The sequence below is a fragment of the Chelmon rostratus genome, chromosome 16, assembly GCF_017976325.1.
Source record: "Chelmon rostratus isolate fCheRos1 chromosome 16, fCheRos1.pri, whole genome shotgun sequence".
Lineage (NCBI taxonomy): Eukaryota > Metazoa > Chordata > Actinopteri > Chaetodontiformes > Chaetodontidae > Chelmon > Chelmon rostratus.
Window position 1 is genome coordinate 15,002,434 of NC_055673.1, and position 20,816 is coordinate 15,023,249.

General features: G+C 41.6%; 1 protein-coding gene across 1 annotated transcript in view; it reads left to right on the forward strand.

Moving 5' to 3' along the window:
• Nucleotides 1-1,259: 1,259 nt before the first annotated feature.
• vps50 (VPS50 EARP/GARPII complex subunit) overlaps nucleotides 1,260-20,816 on the forward strand; it is a 96,168-nt gene continuing 76,611 nt past the window's right edge. The window contains exons 1-5 of the mRNA XM_041955491.1: nucleotides 1,260-1,392; nucleotides 1,910-1,978; nucleotides 9,581-9,703; nucleotides 10,608-10,679; nucleotides 15,934-15,987. Of these exons, the coding sequence (XP_041811425.1) occupies nucleotides 1,360-1,392; nucleotides 1,910-1,978; nucleotides 9,581-9,703; nucleotides 10,608-10,679; nucleotides 15,934-15,987 (351 nt within the window). The 5' untranslated portion in view covers nucleotides 1,260-1,359. The remainder of the gene's footprint in view (nucleotides 1,393-1,909; nucleotides 1,979-9,580; nucleotides 9,704-10,607; nucleotides 10,680-15,933; nucleotides 15,988-20,816) is intronic.

Below are 20,816 nucleotides of genomic sequence, written 5' to 3' on the forward strand. Positions count from 1 at the left end.
GTATGCTTTAAGGGAGGCTCCGCACTGTGGATGACTGCCTAACAAACAACAGTGGAGTAGATTCACCTAAGGAGACTGACCTCACCTTCATTTGACTGGGAAATAGCCTGAGGCATCATTAACCAGGAACTAGAGCTCGCTGTGTGTGCTGTCTGCTGCACGCCGCCCACCTTTAACCAAGCGCTGTTTGAATTAACACCCAAAGGGGCAATTACAAAACAGGCCGAATGGGTCTGCATGAACCGTTTTAGTAATTATTTTGAGCAGTTTACAAAGCAGAGCCGGGTGTAATTGCTTGGCAGAGATGGAGCTACATGGCAATGAGTCGTTGGTGGCATGACGTGATCACTCTTGCTCACAAAAAGAAATGTGGTTTGCTAAATGATGAGGAAAAGTAAAAGACTAATTTGTAAACATCCAGATGTAATACATCTTAAACATATGTAGAAAGTTACCAACAGTGGTGAGAAGTATTCATATTGTTTAGTGATAAAAATAGCAATATCAGAAAGTACCAAACATTCTGCATTCAAAAAATGTTTTTAGTATTGAAAGTAAAAATACTGATTATGCAGAACAATTGTCCCTGTCAGTGTTATGATATGATATTATTATGTATTATTAGATATACAATATGCTTTAGCATTGGGTTATTAATATTGATGTAAAAGCAGCATTTCAGTATTGTAGCAGGTACAGGAAAGGAAAATTTTAACTACTTTTTATACAATTAGAAAGTTTAATCCGTAATCATGTATCACAAAATCATGGGTTTTCAAGATAGTTTTAAATATAGAAACATGTTGACATCCATGTAATGAGATAAATCAAGCTAGCCTCAGTATAAACATCAGCAACCAGGGGCTTCTTTTCACTGCAAAGGATTTGGCTTGTCATTGTAGCTGATAAGATTAACAATCTGTTCTATTCCAGTGTCCTGTTTTAGGAACGAGAAGTAACCTTTGCTGTCTAATATTTTCTATACTCTGTGACATTGAATTACTACCATCCAGTGGTGTGAGACAGCTATAGCCTCACATTCATCACAATGTTTATGCTTTACATCACTTTAAATTTCACTATTAGTTTTTTATTCGGTACAGTCTGTATTTTCAACTTCATCCAAATATTTTCAGTTTTTTGCATTGGTGAGACTGTGCCAGTTAAGATCACGACCACGCCTCTAAAGAAAAACTACCTTACCCAGGATGCTTCAAAAATCTTCCGGTTCTTGCCGTTCCAGTCACGTGACGATTAACTATGGCTTCCTTCTCGTAGTGATGGAGGCACATCGTTGACAACAAAACAAACCTGCAACTCTACTCATTTATTGGTACACTGACACAAGTTGGATTTAGGATGCAGAAGATCAAGTCTCTTATGGCCCGGCAGGTGAGCAAAGCAGGTCCACCGAAACGAATCTTCTGGACATTTGTTTCTGACAGCTGCAGGTAGCTAGCATGACGGCTAGCTAAGCTAACTGGCTAATTTGACAGCTCATCTTGTGCCTCATTAAAGAGCACATTCAGCCCGCGTAATAGCAGCTTTTTTCCAAAAGACTGTGTCATAGCTACGAGCTGTTTAGCCCACATGAAGAAAATACATGCATGGCGGCACTTATACCTACGCCCTAGTTTTAAGTTTCCCGTCAGACAAGCACAACAACAGGGCACCACAGTGGGAGCCGGGCGGTTAAGGAAGTTCTCAGAGTGATGCTCGACTCACTGGTTCACCAGTGGACATAACAGAGCATGCCGCTTTCAGAGATGTGTCTCAGTTCCACTTTTTGGCTGTATGCACCAGTGTGTTGATGAATAACAAGCTGGGTGACACCGGGGACAGGTTACAGCTGAAAAAAAACCCGTGTTACTTGACTTTTTGGGTCTAACGGTGAGTCTTATTTTGACAGGGCCTGAAAAGCCCCCAGGAAAGCATGGCAGACCTCAGTCCTGTGGAGAACCTGAGGATCCCGAGCAAGGTAAACTTTTAATGTTGTGATCGATGCATGTGTGTATAAAATCAACCTTTCCCATCATAATAAAAGTTGACTATATTTCCCCACAGATAATGGTGTGTTGAAAGTAGGTAGCTGTAGACACTGAAACATCTCGACTGTTTTAATTGTGTTGTCAGGTGTGAGTAGTTGAATGCTTCCTGTCACAGTTTTGTTGACAGCTGAAAAATCTATGCTGCTTTTCGTTGTGAAAGTCATCAAAATCTGCACATTTCTAAACATGCTTTTGAACTTTCACCTTAGGCACTGCCCTTGTGTTGTGTATGGAATAACTTATATTGGGCAACTTGACCATGCATATTATTTAAAGATGCCAAGTCCAATCAAACTCAGTTATATCAATTATAGTGAACATGGTTGAATGTCTCACAGTGGTTTTAGACTTGAACCAAACTTACTGTATAATTCATGAGGCAGACAGAGTGCTTTCCATTGTGCATTGTATTACATTTTGAACTGCTTCCTGTAAATGGCATTAGTTACATCCCGCTCACTGGCTTTTCTAGACAGCAGTGTAAAGAGACCTAGGCTCCCATTAATATAACGTAAGGACACACTTCACATCAGTGAGTGTGAAATATGGCCTGCTCTAACAGTATTTTAGCGTCATGGCATGGCAGAAATGAAAATGCAATCCGTCATGCTTAGTCACAGGAAGCATTTGTCATTATGTGCTTGTCCAAACTCAATTTGTCAAGAGCAGACAGAGTGAAGCCACAGAGTGGCTCTATATAGTGTATAGTCACTTACTCACTTAAACCTCAATGCGCTGCTAGTTGCTGGCCTTGCTGTGACTTTGCCTTGTCGCAATGACCTTCTATTAATGTGCCTGACAACAATTTGGAAGGTGACCAACTCTATTTGTCCACCTTGCGCGGTGATATCAGCCAGGTCGATTCAAGCAGACATTTAATTTCTCTCCTTTGAAAGATTTGGCCTTTAACGGTTGACATTGTTTTGATTGTCGCCCTCTTTTGGCCTTAATGTAAGTGGAGTTTTCCTCGCTGCCGGCTTTGCTGATGTACCGTTTGAGTATTTGCTGCCCAGGTTGAAAAATACTGCAAAAGATAAAATAAATAGGAGTGTTTTTCTGTCGATTGAGCCATGAGGGTTTGTGAACGGTGAAACTCAGAGATTTTGAAAAATATCTTTTAATCTGTTGTTTATGTCAAGTTCTGTTGTCATGAGAAAAGAAAAAGACAGAGCAGTGCGATAAACACAGGCTGTCTCTTTTGAAAGGCTCATACACAACAATAGCTTTTTTTAAATCAGAGATGAAGCTTGTGTTCGGTGCTCTTGTCACAATAAACAGTAAATACAGGCTTATGATGGATAACAAGCATGTTATCTTTTAATCTAATGATTTGACATCATTGTATCATATTGGTGTTATGCTTTATAGACAGTATTACAAATATGTTGCCAGACCTGTTATTGCACACAGCTAGCCAATGAGCTATTGTGATAATTAGAGCCTGAATGAAAGCAGAGAGGAGTTTCTCCAGAAAGATTTGTTTCTTTTCACAGAGTGCATGTGTTCCCCTGGTGTTGGAATTTGGTGTCAGGTGGCCAAACTTGATATGCAAACATCAAACACCCTGGTTTTAGGCCTGAAATTTTCACCTTTGTTCATGGTCCCAAGACAGAAAAATTGGGGCAGAGTTAATATGGATGTGTAGTTTGGATTATATGCCCCTCAGCCTACTGATACTCACCTATGCTTCCTTTGTGTACTGCAAACACCTGCCTTTTGTGTGTTCAACCAAAACACAGGGCTGAGTATTTGAAGATATTATACCTTGACTTTATTTACTTTGCTGTCAGGCCTTTCAGGATAATGAAATAGGACCCACACAGGCCTGGCTTTGTGTGCAGAAAAGCCTATGGTCCTTTTTGATTAAAGGTGAATAATCTTTTCAGTATGCCGTGATACTGCATCACTTAACGCGCTGCTCTCTGTAGGAGAGTGAAACCAAAGTGATCGACTGCATGCGCGTATTATTATGACGCTTAATCTGGTTGGAACCATTCCTGTTTCCAACACTCTTAGCTGTGGCTCACATCATTTATCATCCTGCAGGAGCTGACAGCAACATCTGGCTCCCTGTAAGGGGGAGGACTGATGAGGTGGATGATTGACAAATGATGCTGTAGTCATTATTTGGACATGAATTGGAGGTTTGATGGTGTTTGAGTGATAAACAGGGAAAACATAAACATGCACTAATTAGTCTGTAGTGTAGATTAGCGTGTAGGAAGGCAAATGGATGGCATTTACTGCATATAGTGCTTTTATTCAAGCACTTTACAATTTTGCCTCTCATACACGTGCACACCCTTACACTGCACTCCCATACATACATTTCTGGATTCAGAGTCTCGCCAAGAACACCTCGAAATGTGAACAGGAGGAGTTACTATAATAGACAATAATGTAGACCTGAAAAATGAGTCTGCTGGGTCTGTTGCTGAATTTGATGGCACCTGTTTGGAACATCATACATGACTGGGTGTGAAAGGGGCATCCTGGAAAGGCTCAGTCATTCACAATCAAGGATAGACTTGATTTGTGAACACATGATTGTATAAAGGATGTTACTACATGGGCTCAGGAACACTTCTTGGAACCTTTATAGGTAAACACAGTTTGTTTGCAGATGATTTTCTTCTGTTTTTATTTACGTTTTACACAGCGTCCCAACTTTTCTGGAATCAGGGTTGTAATTCTTTGGCCTATAATCTCCCAGAGGCTCAGGTGGCGTCTTTGAAATGTCTTGTTTTCTTGGACAAACTGTACAAAACCTACAAATATTCAATGCAAGACAAAGCAAAGTAGCAAATATTCACATTGGAGAAGCTTTAACCAGTGAATCTCCGGCATTTTTGCTTGAAAAATTATTTAACGATTAATCGTTCATCAATTCACGTTTGATCAATTAATCAATTTTAGGCTAATCGATTTATTGATGAATCATGTCTTCTCTATTTGTCACATGACCACACATACCTCCCTTGGTTTGCTGTAGTCATTAACAGGAAGTGGCGACTTCTGCTCTGTTCCACATGATATGGTTCACCTTTTTTAAGTAGTTTAGTTCGTGCTGTTTTATTAAGGCCATTGTAATAGTAATACATCTACCTGTTTGCCCTGTTTGGGTGATTATGGAACTTAATGAACTTCATGTGACTGCAAATGTTTAATACAGTTTCTGTTATGTAGTGTTTCTCTACATAGCTGCTGAAGTGGAGCATTTGATGAATTTCCTTTCACAGATGTCAGGCTGGTTACATGTACACTCAGAGGTCACAGTCTTGGCTATAGCAGCAGTTTACCCTCAGGGAAACCATTCTCTCACAGTAAATCTGATCCCCCCCTTGTTCATCTGCTGCTGTGTACCTAATACCCTCTACAAATTTACATGTAAATCTAGTCAATGAGCCACAGGCCTTAGATTTAATAAAGGTTTGACCTTAGTCAGGACTTCAATGTGATATAATCTCAGAGACTCTGATAAAACGGAATGATAGAAATGTTTAGAAGTCATTTCATGTGACAAACAAACACTTACATGCACCATGACCTTTAAAGAAGTCACAACCATGGCAGATGAAAAAATATGCTTTTTTTACTTAAAGTAATCCAAATGGTTCCAAGCTATTTTAGAATACTTTGATGTTTTTGTTCCTTTTGTTAATCTCTCTGGGTTCCTGAGATGGTATAAGCTGCTTTGTGGGTTCACACTAAAAACAAACAAACCTTTTTCCCCTTTCCAATCCTTGTTCAAAGCTGTTGTCCCTCTGCGAGTCAGTTTTAAGGATTTTCTTTGTAGGTGTTGTGGTGCGTTATATCTCTTAACCTATGCAATCCTGCAGAGCCATTACAATCTTGCATTGTGTGGTGAAGCAATGCTCAATCAACAAAACTTTAGATTCTACATATAGGAACTGTTATATTGACATCCAGTGGACTGCTAAAGGAAAGGGTATCCACTATTTTCCAACTGATATTATGATGTAGCTACAAAAAGGGTCTCTTGCACCTGGTTATTTCACAGATGTAAGTAGAGCTGCAGCAATTGGAGTAGTTTCAGTCATTTTTCAAACATGATGCCAAATTTGCTTGTTCCAGCTTCTTGAATGTGAGGATTTACTGCTTTCCTTTGTTTGCATTATTGTAAATGAGTATCTGTCTTTGAGTTTTGGACTTTTGACCAAACAAAGCAATTTGAAGATATCACCTGGCTATGACAGGTATTTCTTCACTAATTTCTTTTATAGTAATTTGCTATCTAAAACATTAATGGACTTATCTAAAACAATAATAGACAGACCAACCGATAATAAAAACGATCATTAGTTTGCAGCCTGAAATGTTAGTGTGATCGAGGGTTAGTGAAGCTCTGGATCATGCTGATGCATAATGTCTCTGTGATGCTGAAAAAATGTTTTATTTAACTTTAATGCTGCTGGATGTTGGGAACAGTAGGTGTTTTTTCCCGCAGAAGCTTCACAGACCTTAAGGCAAACACCGGTTCTCTTATAACCCTGCTGTTAGTACTCCAGGAGCGTGCAGTTAATATTTCCCACCAGCAGGGGTCACCCTCAGTTTACTCAATACCCATTTTTGTCTGATGAGAATTAAAGAACTGTTCAACAAAAAACATTCATTTACAGAGGCTGAGTGCATCACCTGCTCAGTATTGCATTATCTGAAGCAAGGGACTGAGGCTGAAGCTATGAGGAGAGCATGTTTGATAACCAAGTCATTCACGGGCCATCTTGAGAGGAAACGCAGCTCACTTCGACAGTTTTGTGTTATGGCTTTAGACCCCATCAGGTTTGTCTCTGAGATAAGCTAGTAGTCTAATTATGCTTCCAAGAGCCTGACGATGCATTCATATAATAAAGCAACTGCGTGACATCACAGATAGAGAGAACACTTGCTTTCGGCTCATTGACATTCAGTGACTGTTGAGGAAAGATAATCACATACTTCCAAGTAAAAATTCAATCGTATTACCTGTTAACTCAGCAGCTGACAGCAGCCTGGATATTGCTGTTGGCTGTGGTTTTGTCCTAATCTCCCAGAAGACAACTGTGTTAAACCCTTGTTTAGGAGCAGATGAGGATATAAACCCGGTTAGGCTCGCATAAATATTCAACGGTGATTACAATGAGGAGGTTTTGATTTGTTCATCTAATGAATGATTCCAGAGTGGAAATAATTGGCCCTCCTCCCGGTCTCCTCACCCCGCCGCCTTTCTCTCCTAATGTCTCGCAGGATTTTCCACGAACCTCCTATTGTTTATTCAGTCTCCTGTTTCATCGGGACCCCGTGTTGTTGAGCACCTTTTTTGTTCTGCGCTTGATTTTTCCACATTCAATCAGCGCTCCAGACGACTATCCACTTTGATTCTTTGATAAGGCTTGTTAAACGTCCCACACTTTGGATGCAAATAGATTTCTAATTTCCGCAACAAAGATGAGAATTTCATTAATTTGCGGAGGGGGATGAAGGGAGGCTTGCTTGTCTCTCATCCTTCAAAGTGAAATTTGATCAAAGCCTCACAGCGCCTGATGCTGGGTTTCACACGTGGGGCACAGTTTTGTTTTGTGCCTACCCAGCAGCGGGAAGGGAAGGGAATTATTTAACCTGAGTTAGCCTCTCACTAACTCATTCACTTAAAGATGTTCAGAGCTTCTCACGTCACTGCAGATGGGAGACTGAGGGAAAAGAGAGACTCCGGGGAGGTGAATTGCTCTCACCATATTGGAGTGGCTTCACAGGAGACGCCACATCATTGTCTTTTGTTTCGCTCATTCCTCCGTCTTTTTCTTTCCGCTCTAACTTTCACTACCAATGAGTCATCCGCCTCACCCCCCCCACCTCCCCTTTTAGCTTCCCCCTCTCATTTGAGCTGATTTCCCACCCACCCTTCTGACGGCAGAGCGTGATCTCCTACCTCCTCCCCTCCTTTCCAATCTCACGTACTCCCCCACGCATGTCCCCCAGGGCCTCCTGCTCACTTCTTAACCTGACTCAAACATGGCAGCACACACACTCGCCTGAAGGTCCACGCATTTTAATTCTTCATTTCCCTCCTCCCATTGGCCTTGCCTTGCCTAAAATTTATATATGGTATATAAAAGGGATTTTGCTTGTGTAATTGAATTAAATGAAGCTATGTTTGACTGTGAACATTAAAATTACTCACAGCAGCGTTGCCTCATGTAAATGTCACTCAGCAAGACACACTCTCACCCACAGAAGCAGATGCAGTTACATGGGTGGGTGATACACTTCATTGGCTTGCTGCACGCTTCTTGCTGATAGCAGCTGGGAAAATATTTGTGGTTAGGCAGGTGTGTAACAAGGTTTTCTTGATCAGTGTCTGCTATCTCATGAAGTCTATATGAGACGATGTGTGCAGATCTTTAATAGCAGTTTATATACTTTTATTTAATGGAGTGTGGATGCATATATATATCACCCTGGTTCACCTCCTTCCCAAGCCTGCGATGTATTTTTAGTGCCACTGTGCTTTAATGTGCTGATGCCTCGATGTATGTATCCCACACAAGGGAGTCGTTAGACTCAGCATTACTTTAAAAAGGATTTCCACTAGGAGCATAAAGTGACGCCATTTAGCATGATAATATTCTGATTAAATGTAATATTTAGCTTTATTTAGGATGTTAAGGATGCTCGTGATGGCATTGGCGGTTGGTTGATTGACCCCTGACTTTTCATCTAGCATTTTGTGCATGTAATATATTTATTGTAAAGCACTGTGAGCTGCATTATTATTGTTATTACACACCAAACTTAGATCCCATCCCACCACTGTTACTGACCTGTGATTATATCTCGGCTCATTAGGAATGTGGGTTTCAAACCCTTCATCCCAAAGACTCACTGCAGCAATAATCTTCGACGGATGCGCAGCATGTTAATCAATACTCTCTCTACTCGCTCTGATGTTTCTCTGAGAAGTTCTGAAGGGGAATCTCCGTCGCATTTCTCCGGTCATTCCTTTCTTCTTATCTTTCCTCACAAGGCTGCCTGATGTCCCCCATGACAGCTGTCCAACGAAACAAGCTGCACTCTTCTCCTAAACTCCACAATGAATGTTTCTTCTTCCTACTTTATTCCCACTGCACACCTCCTCTTTCCTTCTCCTTGCTGCTTGTTTTTTAATCTGTCCTCTCTTCACCTTGTCCTCCACCCTTGCCCTTGTCCTTAAAATCCTCTGTGCTTTTTGTTCCTCTAATCCCATCTCTCCTCCCTTTATTGTTCTTCCCCCTGGCATCTTTCCTCTTTTTTTGCTGTGTTACCCTGTTTCTCTCTTCCTCTGTTTTTGTATGTATTTTTCTTGACGTTAATATTCGAGACTTTGTTTGTTGTTTTCATTACTTGGGACATGATGTAATTCTCTGCTCTGGACCTTTTCTGTTTGTGTCCCAGTGCGTCTGGAACTTTTTAAAGTGTTTTACGTCAAGGACATCTTCTAATTCTCTCCCTCCTCTCTTTGCCGCTGTGTCTCTCTCTCTTGGTCTCTCTTTCAGGAGGAGTTGCGGGAGCTGAGGGAGCAACCCATCGACCCCCAGGCGGAGCAGGAGATCATCGACAGCATCGAGGAGGTGTACTTCTCTAACGACTCCTTCGACATGGTACAGCACGAACTGGAGGTCAGATACTCTCTGTGCGAATCGACTGAATGAGCACCGCTCGCTTGTAAAATGATCTCCCAAGTTCCCACGCCCCCTCTGCGAATTTTATAACTTTATCAAGCCCACCACATTTGAGTAACTCTGATAACAGTGATATTGCATTTCTAATGTGAATAAATGAGGTTTCCTGTGCTTTGAACCTCGTCTGACTAGCAGAGTTAAAGCTCTTTCTCACCTGAGCTGCTGTCTCTTACACTTCTGCTGAGCAGCGTGCATGCCATTGACATCCGGATTGATGGTTTGCATCCCCTCAGCAGAGGAAGGGTGTGAAATCTCATTAGATTTATCTTGGTATTGCTACACCATCTGAAATGAGACTCTCAGTCAAGGGGAAAGTAATTACCTATCATCCTTTGGGCCATGGATTTGTAATATCTTCTTTCCCAAGCAGACTTTGTTTGCTGTTTGCTAAATAACGTCCTCTACCTTCTTGACTAATCTGACTTATGATCTGGCAAGGTGTATTTATTGAGCAAATTCTTTTTTGTTTTGTTTTTTTCAAAGAGCTGCAGCTATCTTCAGTCACACCGGTTAAACCAGCTTAAGCTCTTTGAAATGCCTAGCGTGAGATATCTTTTGAAAAAGGAAGATGTTCAGGAGTCAAGATATGCTCTCTCTAGATAAATGAAATCCCTGCTGTGGCCCTAAACGCCAGAACTTGGATATAGCCAATAGTTTTGCTTTAAATATTTTTCTGTCCGACTCCAAACTAGCAGCGACTTTTACTGCGCTGACTGGTAGACATGTTTGGAAGCAGCATGTTGCTGTGTAGAAGTGAGAAGGGCTTGCTGACAGGGTGTGTGTCTGTGTGTGTGTCTGTGTGTGTGTCTGTGTGTGTGTCTGTGTGTCTATGTGTTTATAGAAACTCCCACCAGAGCTGAACCTGCAGGAGCTGGAGGAGTACAGAGACAAGCTGAAGAGACAACAGGCAGCAGTAAGCATCTTCCTCTTTTTCATGCACATACACGCACACACGCACACACACACACACATACACGATTGAAAGCACCTGAAAATGCTAATAAGTGGGTATTTAGTTGTCATTTTGTCATTTCATAAATTTAGTAAATGTGTGTGAGGCTGGATAGGAACATTAACACCCCTATGCACCGTGATTTTTATTTATTTATTTAAGTTGATTAGAAACCTGGCGGTCCTTTTTATACCCAAAAGTGGGGACATTGAGGAAGACAAATGATTCTGACCTGCACCCAGTGCCCACACAGATTGTGCTATGTGCCTGAACCCTGATGGCAGACTCTTGTGACACCACTGACTGTGTTTTCCTCCTGCGGCCGCACAGCAGGACCATTTCCATAGTGGCCGTCGTTCTGAGGTCAGTCAGGTACTCGCAGCTGGTCTGGAGAGCTGGCATGTCAACAAAGTCTATTTATAGAAACACGTGGGAGAGAAAGCAGCTCTTCTCCCCTTTGCACCCTCAGTCCCCTCAGTCCAGTGCAGATGTCGCCTGCTTCCCCTCTTTCCTGACGAGCTGCTGTACTTTCACTCACCTCTTTGTCTCCAGCGCTCGCTCAGCTCTAGTTTTATTTCTTTTGTACTTTGCCACACCTATCCCCCACACACTTCCTTTTCTTCATACATGCTGCACGTCCCCTCTTTTAATGTTTCTGGTAGTTGCCACATGGAGCTGTCTTCTTATTTAAGAAGATGCTCCAGACTCTGTGGCCTATGGCGTGGAGAGACAGTAACGTTCTCTCACACATACCCTCTCTCGTCTTTCTCCCTCTCTCTGGCTCGTTTGACCAGCCGTGGTAATTGGTCCAGTGTGCTGTCAGGCAGAAAATCTGCAGCTATGTTTCTCAGAAAGCTCACCGACGCAAACTTGCAATTCTGAGTCTATATGAGCAAACCCTCTATCTGTTTGTCTTCGTCAGTGCCCTGAGGCTTTTGTGTGGTATCTTCAGCATATCCTTTGATTTGTTTCTATTTCATTTTTCAAGCTGGTCTTTCTTTCCGCCAATCGTCATCTTGTTTCTAAAGTTATGTAAGCTCAAATCCTCTCTCTTGCAGCACATGTTCAGTTTCACAGGTTGGTTTCCATGACAGCTGAGAGAGAGACAATATGTACACACACACAAACACACACATACATGCAAAGCACAGTTTATTGACAGTTTCTCCTTTTTTTAAGATTTTTTACTTAATGAATTATATTATCTTTGATTTGGTTCAGTATAGGGGGCCATAAGGTTTGGGTTCTGGTAAAACTCAGTGTTACCTTATGCATCGTGAATGAGATACAGGAGAAAGTTTGAACCATGGTAGCAGAGGGAGCTGCTATTTTTTTATGTTTTTGAATCAGAATTCTTTGACGATGTACTGCAAAACAAATCCTTCACACATTTTTTTGAAGCAGTTATTGTATTGCATCATATGTGGGTATGATGTGTGTATCACTTCGGTTCAAGTAGTGCTGATCTGCTGCCACTGAAACAACCGTCTCTGCAGGTGGGTAATTTATATGTGTGCATTCATCCTGGACACATGCTGGCTGCTGTACTCATCCAAGCCTACAGAGGCACATAGTTGTCAGTGTGTGAAATATAGCAAAGCCCTCTGAAGAAGTGTTAATAGTGCTTTCAGATTCTCACTGTGGGGCTGTTGTGTGACGGCCTTTCCTCCTGGCACAGGGTGTGGAAGGTCTCCACACACTTCATCTGTAACGGCATTAGTGAAGCTGTAGCACGATGTAGCTCTCTCTCTGTGTGTGTGAGTGACTTTTGCATGAACTGGTGTGTTGACACATGTTGACATAAATGTCCCCTCGATCTCCTTTTTCCTCCGCTCTCATGAGTCATCTGCTGTAGGGTGGATCAGACTTTTCTGTGGTATAATAGAAGAGAACAACAGCCCCGTTTCTCCGCCACAGTATCAAAGATTAGCTCTTAGCTCTGGCACACACCTGGGAGAGGCTCGTCTAAGGGCCATTTGCAGTTTTGTGCAGCAAGTTTTCGGCTCATATGCAAAGTGTGTGAGTCCAGAGATGCAGTTTGCCTGTGTGCTGTTGCCGCATTTCCCATTTAAACACACAAATGCTAGAAAGAATCAATTCATGTGGACACTCATGCTTAGATTACACTTCTGAAGGCTTTTATTGACTGTATTTGTCATCTAATTCCTTATCTTTCAAAACCTGCACTATTGTTACCAGTAATAGTGGAACATGAACCATATGCATGCACAGTGCTTAATGCTTTTTGCAGGGACAACTCGAACAGTGTCACAACATTTGGCTTTATAGTTCCCTTCCACCTCAAAGTGACTTCCTTCACAGGAATGTAGGCTGCAGAGATGTTGGTCAGGGGAGGCTGTGCTAATAAAGTAGATGAACATATTCAATTTTTAATGAAACTTGAAAGCAGAGATGACTACCCCTCCTGCAGCAATAATGAATTCTCTCCCTTTGCTCCATTTTTTTAAAGTTAGTAATCCTGAAGCAACCTTTGCCTAAACCCTATCTTGCTGCCAAAATGTTCCCTGTGTTTAAATCAGGCTTAAACGGCGTCCGGCTGTGCAGAGGAAGTCTCAGGTAGTGTGCGTGCATGTGTGTGTGAGTGGAAAAAAAGAGCACGAGAGATCACATCACAGCGTCGGAAAGAGACATCCACACACAGCTTCAAAGCGCAGCAACACCCTATTTAGAAGTCCATCACTCTCCATAAGAGACACTGAACCTTTGAAAAACATTTTTCTCTGCTGTTATTTTCACTTGGCAATTTGGATTTTTTTTTTCTCCTGCGTCACAAACAAGGCGTCTTGTTACAAGCGCAGGAGCGGCGCATTAGACCACTGCTTCGCAGTAAATATAGGTTGCATCATCTGTGTTACCAGTGGTAACCCTCACTGTTGAGTTTACTGTCTCGCTCTTTAGCTGTCTTAATCAGGAAGGCTGACCTTCACTTTTACTTAGCTGCTTGAATTTCTTCACTGCTACAAGCCCTAATTAGTGCTGGCTAATTTAGCTTTAATTGCCTCATACATCTTAGTAAACACTTCCCGAGAAGTAGCAAACATCTTCTTGTTCACACACATTTATTATAAGACTGTGTTATAAGAACATATATAGCAGCAGTGTGCACTCTTCTTGCTAATGAGATACCAGACATGTGAAGTCTCTGTTATCAATGCTCGTTTTTGTTTACTTTTAACAAATGATGTGTCTGAGCTGCGGGGTGTAGTCTGCAGAAGGAATCTGTCTTCTCCTGTGATGCTATTTTTCCTCCATCATCTTGGTGTCCCTTCAGAAAAAAAATGCATTCATTGTCTCACTGTGTGTCTGAGTCGATGATCATCCATTGCCAGTCGCTAGTTTTGGACAACGTTGACTCCATCTGCTAAATGTTGCATTCACTGTGCTTGCTTTGAAACCCAGCTACTGCACAATTACCCTCCGTTTGTGTATGTGAGGGCGAGCTGAGAGCTAATGACTTTGGCCTTGTGACTTAGGTAGGAGGGTTTCGTTACTCACTGCTGGGTTTCCATTATGTGTTCAAACTCTTTCCCTCCTCTAAAAAGTTTAGTGTTATGTGTTACAGTCAGTGGGTTGCCAATAGTAGGTATAGTACTGACCTAGTAATCTTGTAGTCTTTTCAAGCCCTGAATATGTTTTCTCTGTGACCATCTTATTCATACTTTTGCATGTTAAAAAACAGACACTCAAACCCTGTGAAATGAACAGTTTCAACTGAGCTGCATTCACCATCTGTTCAGGTCTCCAGTCGGCCACCATGCATACTTAACACATGAGATGAAATGTCATCCCCGCCCCTAGCCTGGTCTGCTGCGTGCTAACAGATATGAACACCTCCTCACTAGACTGAATAAACTCATGCCTGCTATACAACATCTGTGTGTGCATGCGTTGGCATGCATAGTCACACAGTAATAAGCTTGGAAGAGAGATGCCTCGCTCTCAGGGATGGTCGGTTATATCTTCTGGATGACTGTTTGTCCTGCACAGTAATTTCCAGCTCATGTATGTGTAGTAAGATTTGAAACATTTTAGCTTCAATCATTCTTGACTTTGAAATGAATTGTTGTTCCTGGAATTGATACAGCCCATAAATTCTGGACCTTAGCCCTTATTAAACATATGTGAATATGTAACTACACCTTCCTCTGACACTGGGGGTCCTGTTTTAAACGGGCACTTCACCAGAATTAGAAAATAACCCTGATGAAATCATTATGACATCATCAGCTTGGGTTCGGGACAAATTTAATGTCGAAAATGGGTTGAGAAAACTAATGAGTTGCATTGTGGGAAATGCAGGCTTCAGCCTTTTCGTAGCTTGTGCTGGTTTGATTTTGACTTTTTTTTACCTACCTCTCACACCTTGATGAAGTGCAGTACTAAATCACTGGGCTACACCTTCAGTGTGTGTTAGTGTTGAGATTATATTATTATAGCAGAGACACTCTAAATGTCTGGATTAGGAGGTAAACTGCAAAGTGATTATCAGCTCAACTGTGCTCATGCAAATTTACATTCGTATATTGTCCAAGGACAGAGTAGGAAAACAGAAACAATCCAACAGCTTTCAATCCTTTAGCTCTTTGGAAATTTGTTAGAAGTCCTGAATGAAAGTCATCGGTTAGTTAACCTCCACTCTGTAAAACAACCTTGTTTGTATGGTCCTTCAGAATAGTTAGCTATGATTCATTTAATATCCATTAACCCTCCATGTTTCTCATCTTTCTCCATCTCCACTAAAAGCAGCGGCTGGCAAAACTCCTCACAGGGGGTCACACTGATCTTACGACCATGCTTGCTGTGCTTTTTGTCACAAGCAGGACACATGCTCTTTTAATAATTGCAATTTTACTTCAGCTCTGAGTCAAATTGGAAAAGGCACAAAGGAGAGGAGAGAACATTAGAAGACACAATGGGAACAGAGAGAACAGACTTTTCTGAGTAATGCTTGAGAAAGACACTGAGTGAAATGAAACAGGGAGGGGGGAGACACTTAGAAAAGGCTCTGGCTGCATTGTGCTGTAGATACAGACTTCAGTGATTGTTATTCTTGCCCCATCCTCAATGGCAAGATGATGCTGCCCAAACTGTTTTCGTAGGGTGACATTTGGGAAGAACATCAAAATGTCTTTTCACTCTCTTTTCTTTTTGTATTTCACTTGTCATCTTTTTTCCTCTCTCTCCCTCTCTGTAGGTTTCGAAAAAGGTCGCCGATCTCATTCTGGAGAAACAGCCTGCGTATGTCAAGGTAAGCCTCCAGTGTCAACTCACAACCACATCAAACAACACTTTCAGTCTTTTCTTGGCCCGACCACTCCTCTTAATAAGTATTATATTTATTAGTATATTTCTTAAGAAGTATTTTAGCTGCTGAAATTTCATTCCAAATCGCTCAACTTTTTAATGGCATTTTTTTCTCAAGTATAACTTGTTATGATGGAAAGTCAGGCTGTTTTGGTGCTCTCAGGATGTTGGCGCATGTATTCCTGTGTCAGCTGCTGACCGCTAACAGGATAAAGTGGAATTTCTGTAACCATGGCAATAGGAAGTTTTACTGCATCCATGGATAAGGAAAAGGGGGCAATAATCTAGTTTTCATTCAGAACATAGTCCATAAAATCCTTTCTTTGATCGCCCAATGATGGTGCAATAAAGTGAAGCGTACCAGGGTGAGTGACGACGTCTGTATATCAAGTAAGAAGATATTCAGTCTATTTTTGGTCACATCCAGCAGAGACTAGAGGTTACATCCAGCAGAGATTAGAGGTTACAGGAGACCACATTTTGTTATAGTAATGAGTCTGAATGATTCTTTGTACTGATCATCTGATTGATTTGACGGCAGCAAACAGATGTGCTCTCACTCATCTCATTCTGTTTGGAAATGCACCTTGCAGCAAAAGCAACGTTCTTAACCCTTTAAACCTTAATAACATGCGGCAGGAGTAGTTTACTGAATCCACTACCACACTAGACAGGAAGAGAAGTGACTTTATTACCTTTTTGGAGATTTACGAATCTTGACTGTCAATGCTCATAAAGTAAGTGAAACTCTACATTGATGCTGGTGCAGCAGCTGAAGCCAACATCAGTATCTTTCCAAGTCAGATAACTAGGAAACATTTCTGGGTGCATTTTATGTGGTTTGTGGCTGAATCGAGTGGGCTTCAAGATAAAAGCATTTTGACAGGAGATGGAAGATCGCTGTATGCAAAAATTTGTACATTTGTGTGTGAGTGTTGCATTTGATTTTTGATCTTTTGACTTAGCAAACACACTCCACTAGTCCCATCAGATATATTACCATTGAAGTTTGGAAGAGAATTCCAAAATTTTGTATAGCCAGTGAAGCTTTAATCCTAGCAAGGGACAGCAGATGACTGACAGCTTTATCAAATTCGGTATGTAGTGAAAGTGCAGTGAAATTACCATCATTGTTAAGTCATCTGAAGGTCGGTCTATGAATAGTAAATTGATCATTATTTCTGTGACCCTCCATGTGACTCTGCAGAGTCAAAATGACAGCAGGGCTTATAAGTAGATGTTGCCAGGGATTTATGGGGCACTTCCATTGACCCTTCTCGGCCCGGATTCTCTTGGTCTAGAAATACCCTGTGGAGTTCAGAGGGCACTTCAGTTTCTACATCCATGGCATTAATGTCACAATTAAAAAGAAGTCAGAGTTTCACTACATCATTTTCTCGCAATCAGAAAGACTAAAAGAAACCAATGGTGGTGAGTGTTTCTTGATTTTCAGCTGTGTTTAGTATGTATGACCTGGCTTTAGATTTATCCTGCCCTTTGACCGTGAAAGGAAGTTGTAAAATGGAGACATCTTCACCTCACTGCTCATTGTTTGCCTCAAGATATCTGCTTCTACGTGAGGAGTTTCAGCGGTTTTCTTCCTGCTATTTTCTCCACAGCTCTTCCTTCCCAAGCCTTCATATCGCCGCTGTGTGATATTTTTCCAAACGCGTACACAGAAACTCCTACTGCTGCACAAACACAACCACAGGGCAACATGCCACTTCTCCCTCGTGCTCGCGTGCCGTGTTTAACACATCGGTGGACACGTAAATTGTGCAGACACATACACTCATGCCTCAGAGCTCCAACGGACAGCCCGCTAAGCGTCTGATGTGATTCATAGCTATGTAGTGACTAACCTTTCTTCTGCTGGGAGCTCTGTCTGTTGCTGCCCTCTTGAGACATGTGGCCTCGGTGTGCACTCAGAAAGGGTCAAAGTGTGATCAGGCTCCCTCATGTGGAAGCTTGCATGGTGGCCAGAGCCATTATCATTGGTTGATTTACATCCGTTGATTACTAATTAGTATTGTATGTATTTCAGGTGCACACATTTTGTTGCACATTTTACCCCTCCATATCTGAGTTTGGCATTCTAATGTTGACAGGTGTACCATTATTTTCCATGAGTGCATCTAGTAATATTTGTGCATCAATATTAGGGTAAAGTAGTGGGACGATTTAAAATAACTGCCAGTTAGCTGCCAGTTTAGAATTGAGTGGCCAGACTGCATGACCCTTAGACCTGTCAGGAAAGACGAATTACCTTGAGGGAGTCCAAGTTGTAATGAATTTGCACCAGATAGCCCTGACCGGGTCACGCAGCACCATTGGAAGGGAATGGTCCTCGAATGGTATTCAATTATTTCCCACTGGAAACACTTATTCATCTCAGTTGCTGCTGGTGCTTTTGTTTGTGTTCCCCAGTTGCCTGTGAAAGAGACTGGTCATTTCTCCAACCTTTTGTGCTCATACCTGCAAATTGGGGAGACTAGAGATTGACAGGAAACAGGTTTGTCCATATGTGTGGACATGTGCTGGTATGGTCCCATACCCTATAGATAATTGTGTGTGAATGTGGCGGCAAAAAATGTCAACTCTGCCTGTGAATCACGTGTGTGTCCTAAATGTCATTCAACTTTGTTTTCCTTTCACGTTTATACAAGAAAAAATGCGACAGGGGCATTGGCATCATGGGACAGGGGCATCATTTGAATGTGTAGGCTGGGTTGGTGACATGGAATCAGTGCATAGTCAATGTGCTGGGGGGTCGCAGGGAGGACCTCTTATGAATATATGAATAGAAAAGGCTGGAAAAAAAAAATCTCCCTTGCGACTAAACATCTCCTCCTCCTTGACCTTCACTTCCCACACCAGCGCTTGTGTTTGTGGACATTGTAGGAGTCAGTTTGTGTAGTTTAATTGAAGTTGAGTAGGCTCACCTTTCCTGTAAATGTACAGTGTAGATCTACCGTATATCATAGCATTTGTGTGTCGTTATGTATTGGAATTCAGCCTCTCTTTACTTGAATTTATTCCACGTATCTCCATCATGCATACCAGCTCTTTAACCTCTTTTATCCATTAAAGCCTGCCTGCCAGTTGTCCACCAGTGACTTTATTTCCTCACATAAGCTAAGCTGATTGAGCCCTCTGTCAGTCAGGTTAACTGCGGCTTACAGTTGGGATGGATGGCTCAGGGCAGTTGAATAACAACAAATTGGAGCCTCAGGCTCCACTCAGCATGTTGACCACGTGTGTCTCTCTGTGTGTGTGATCCTGTTTGAAGCTGTATGTGTGTATTCAAGCTGTTTTTCAATGTGGATTTTTACACATAATGAATGCATGAGTGTTTCTACATTACCTCATGGACTGAGTGCGCGACTGCTGTCTACAGTATTACCAATGTCTTGATAATGGGCTCCATAACAAGGGGCGCAGAGGGCGAGCCAGAATGTGTGTGCGTTTGTCTGTGGAAGATTAGTTTTTGTCGGACACAGGAAAGAAAAATTGCTCCTTCCTTGACCAGATTTGCCCTCTGTCTGTATACATGTCAGTCATTGTACAGCTTAGACTGTCCATACCTTTCATGATACTGGTAAAGTCAGATGTTTGGGGGTTGAGAGTGATGCCTGTGCAGCTTGATCCCACAGCTGTGGCTGCACTGCCTACAGTATATGAATCAATCTGCTGGATTCAGTCTCTAAATTATCCCTCTATGGGACCTGGAGAGTCAGACCAGTCCCAGCCAGTTCCCGCTGCTTAGAGCTCAAGGGCATTTTCTGAGGACACATTTTAGTGTACATGTGAGTATACCAAGGCCACCATTGCCATTTCATGCACTAACAAACGGTTCTGACCAATGCTTACTAAAGAAAAGTTTCTGTGTTCTAGGTATACAATGGACAGTTGCTGTTAGATTTTTGATTAGTGTTTAATTTGCAATAGCATCACAGTGAGTGAGTGAGTTAGTTTGTTGTACCATGTCCATATTTTTCTTGAGCATGTTAAAAAAAACAACAACAACTATATTTTGATGGTGATGTGCATAATATTTACTAGTATTTGGCACTAATACCATTACATACATCACTGAATTTGACTTTGGGAAATATGATTATTTGCTTTCTTGGCAGGAGTTAGATGAAAAGATCGATATTGCTCTCATATCTGTATGCTATATATGAAGTTACCGCCAGTATGTAGTTAGCTTAACTTAGCATAAAGATTGGAAACAGGGGAAACAGCTGGCCTGTCCAAAGGTTACAAGTAAAAAAAACTGTAAGAGCGAAGTGAAAACATTAAAGTTTGTGGTTGTGGTCACTGCGCCCTTCCAAGAAATAGTTTGTTACATAAGCCCCACGACACCACATCTTGTTGTTTTTATACTTTGGTTCTTGCTATTATGAAGCAAACTAAAAGATATAACTCGTTAATTGGTGAACTTTAGAGATTCTGGTGGGTGGTTTTTCGTTACCCTCGGACAGAACATGGCTTGTTGTGTCCCTGTTTCGAGTCTCTATGCTAAGCTAAGCTAACAGGATGCTGGCTGTAGCTCATGGCGAGAAGGTGAATAAATGTATTTCCCAGAATTTAAAGTATACCTTTAACAAATACAAAGTTCAATGATGGAAAAACATTTTTTAAATTTGAAGTAAATTAATGTGAAAGCAGTTTGATTATCTGTGTGTGTTGTGTTGATTTTAACAAGAACTTTCCTAAAAACGTTCATGATTCCAGTTCTTTGAATTAGTATCATGGCACACTGATGTT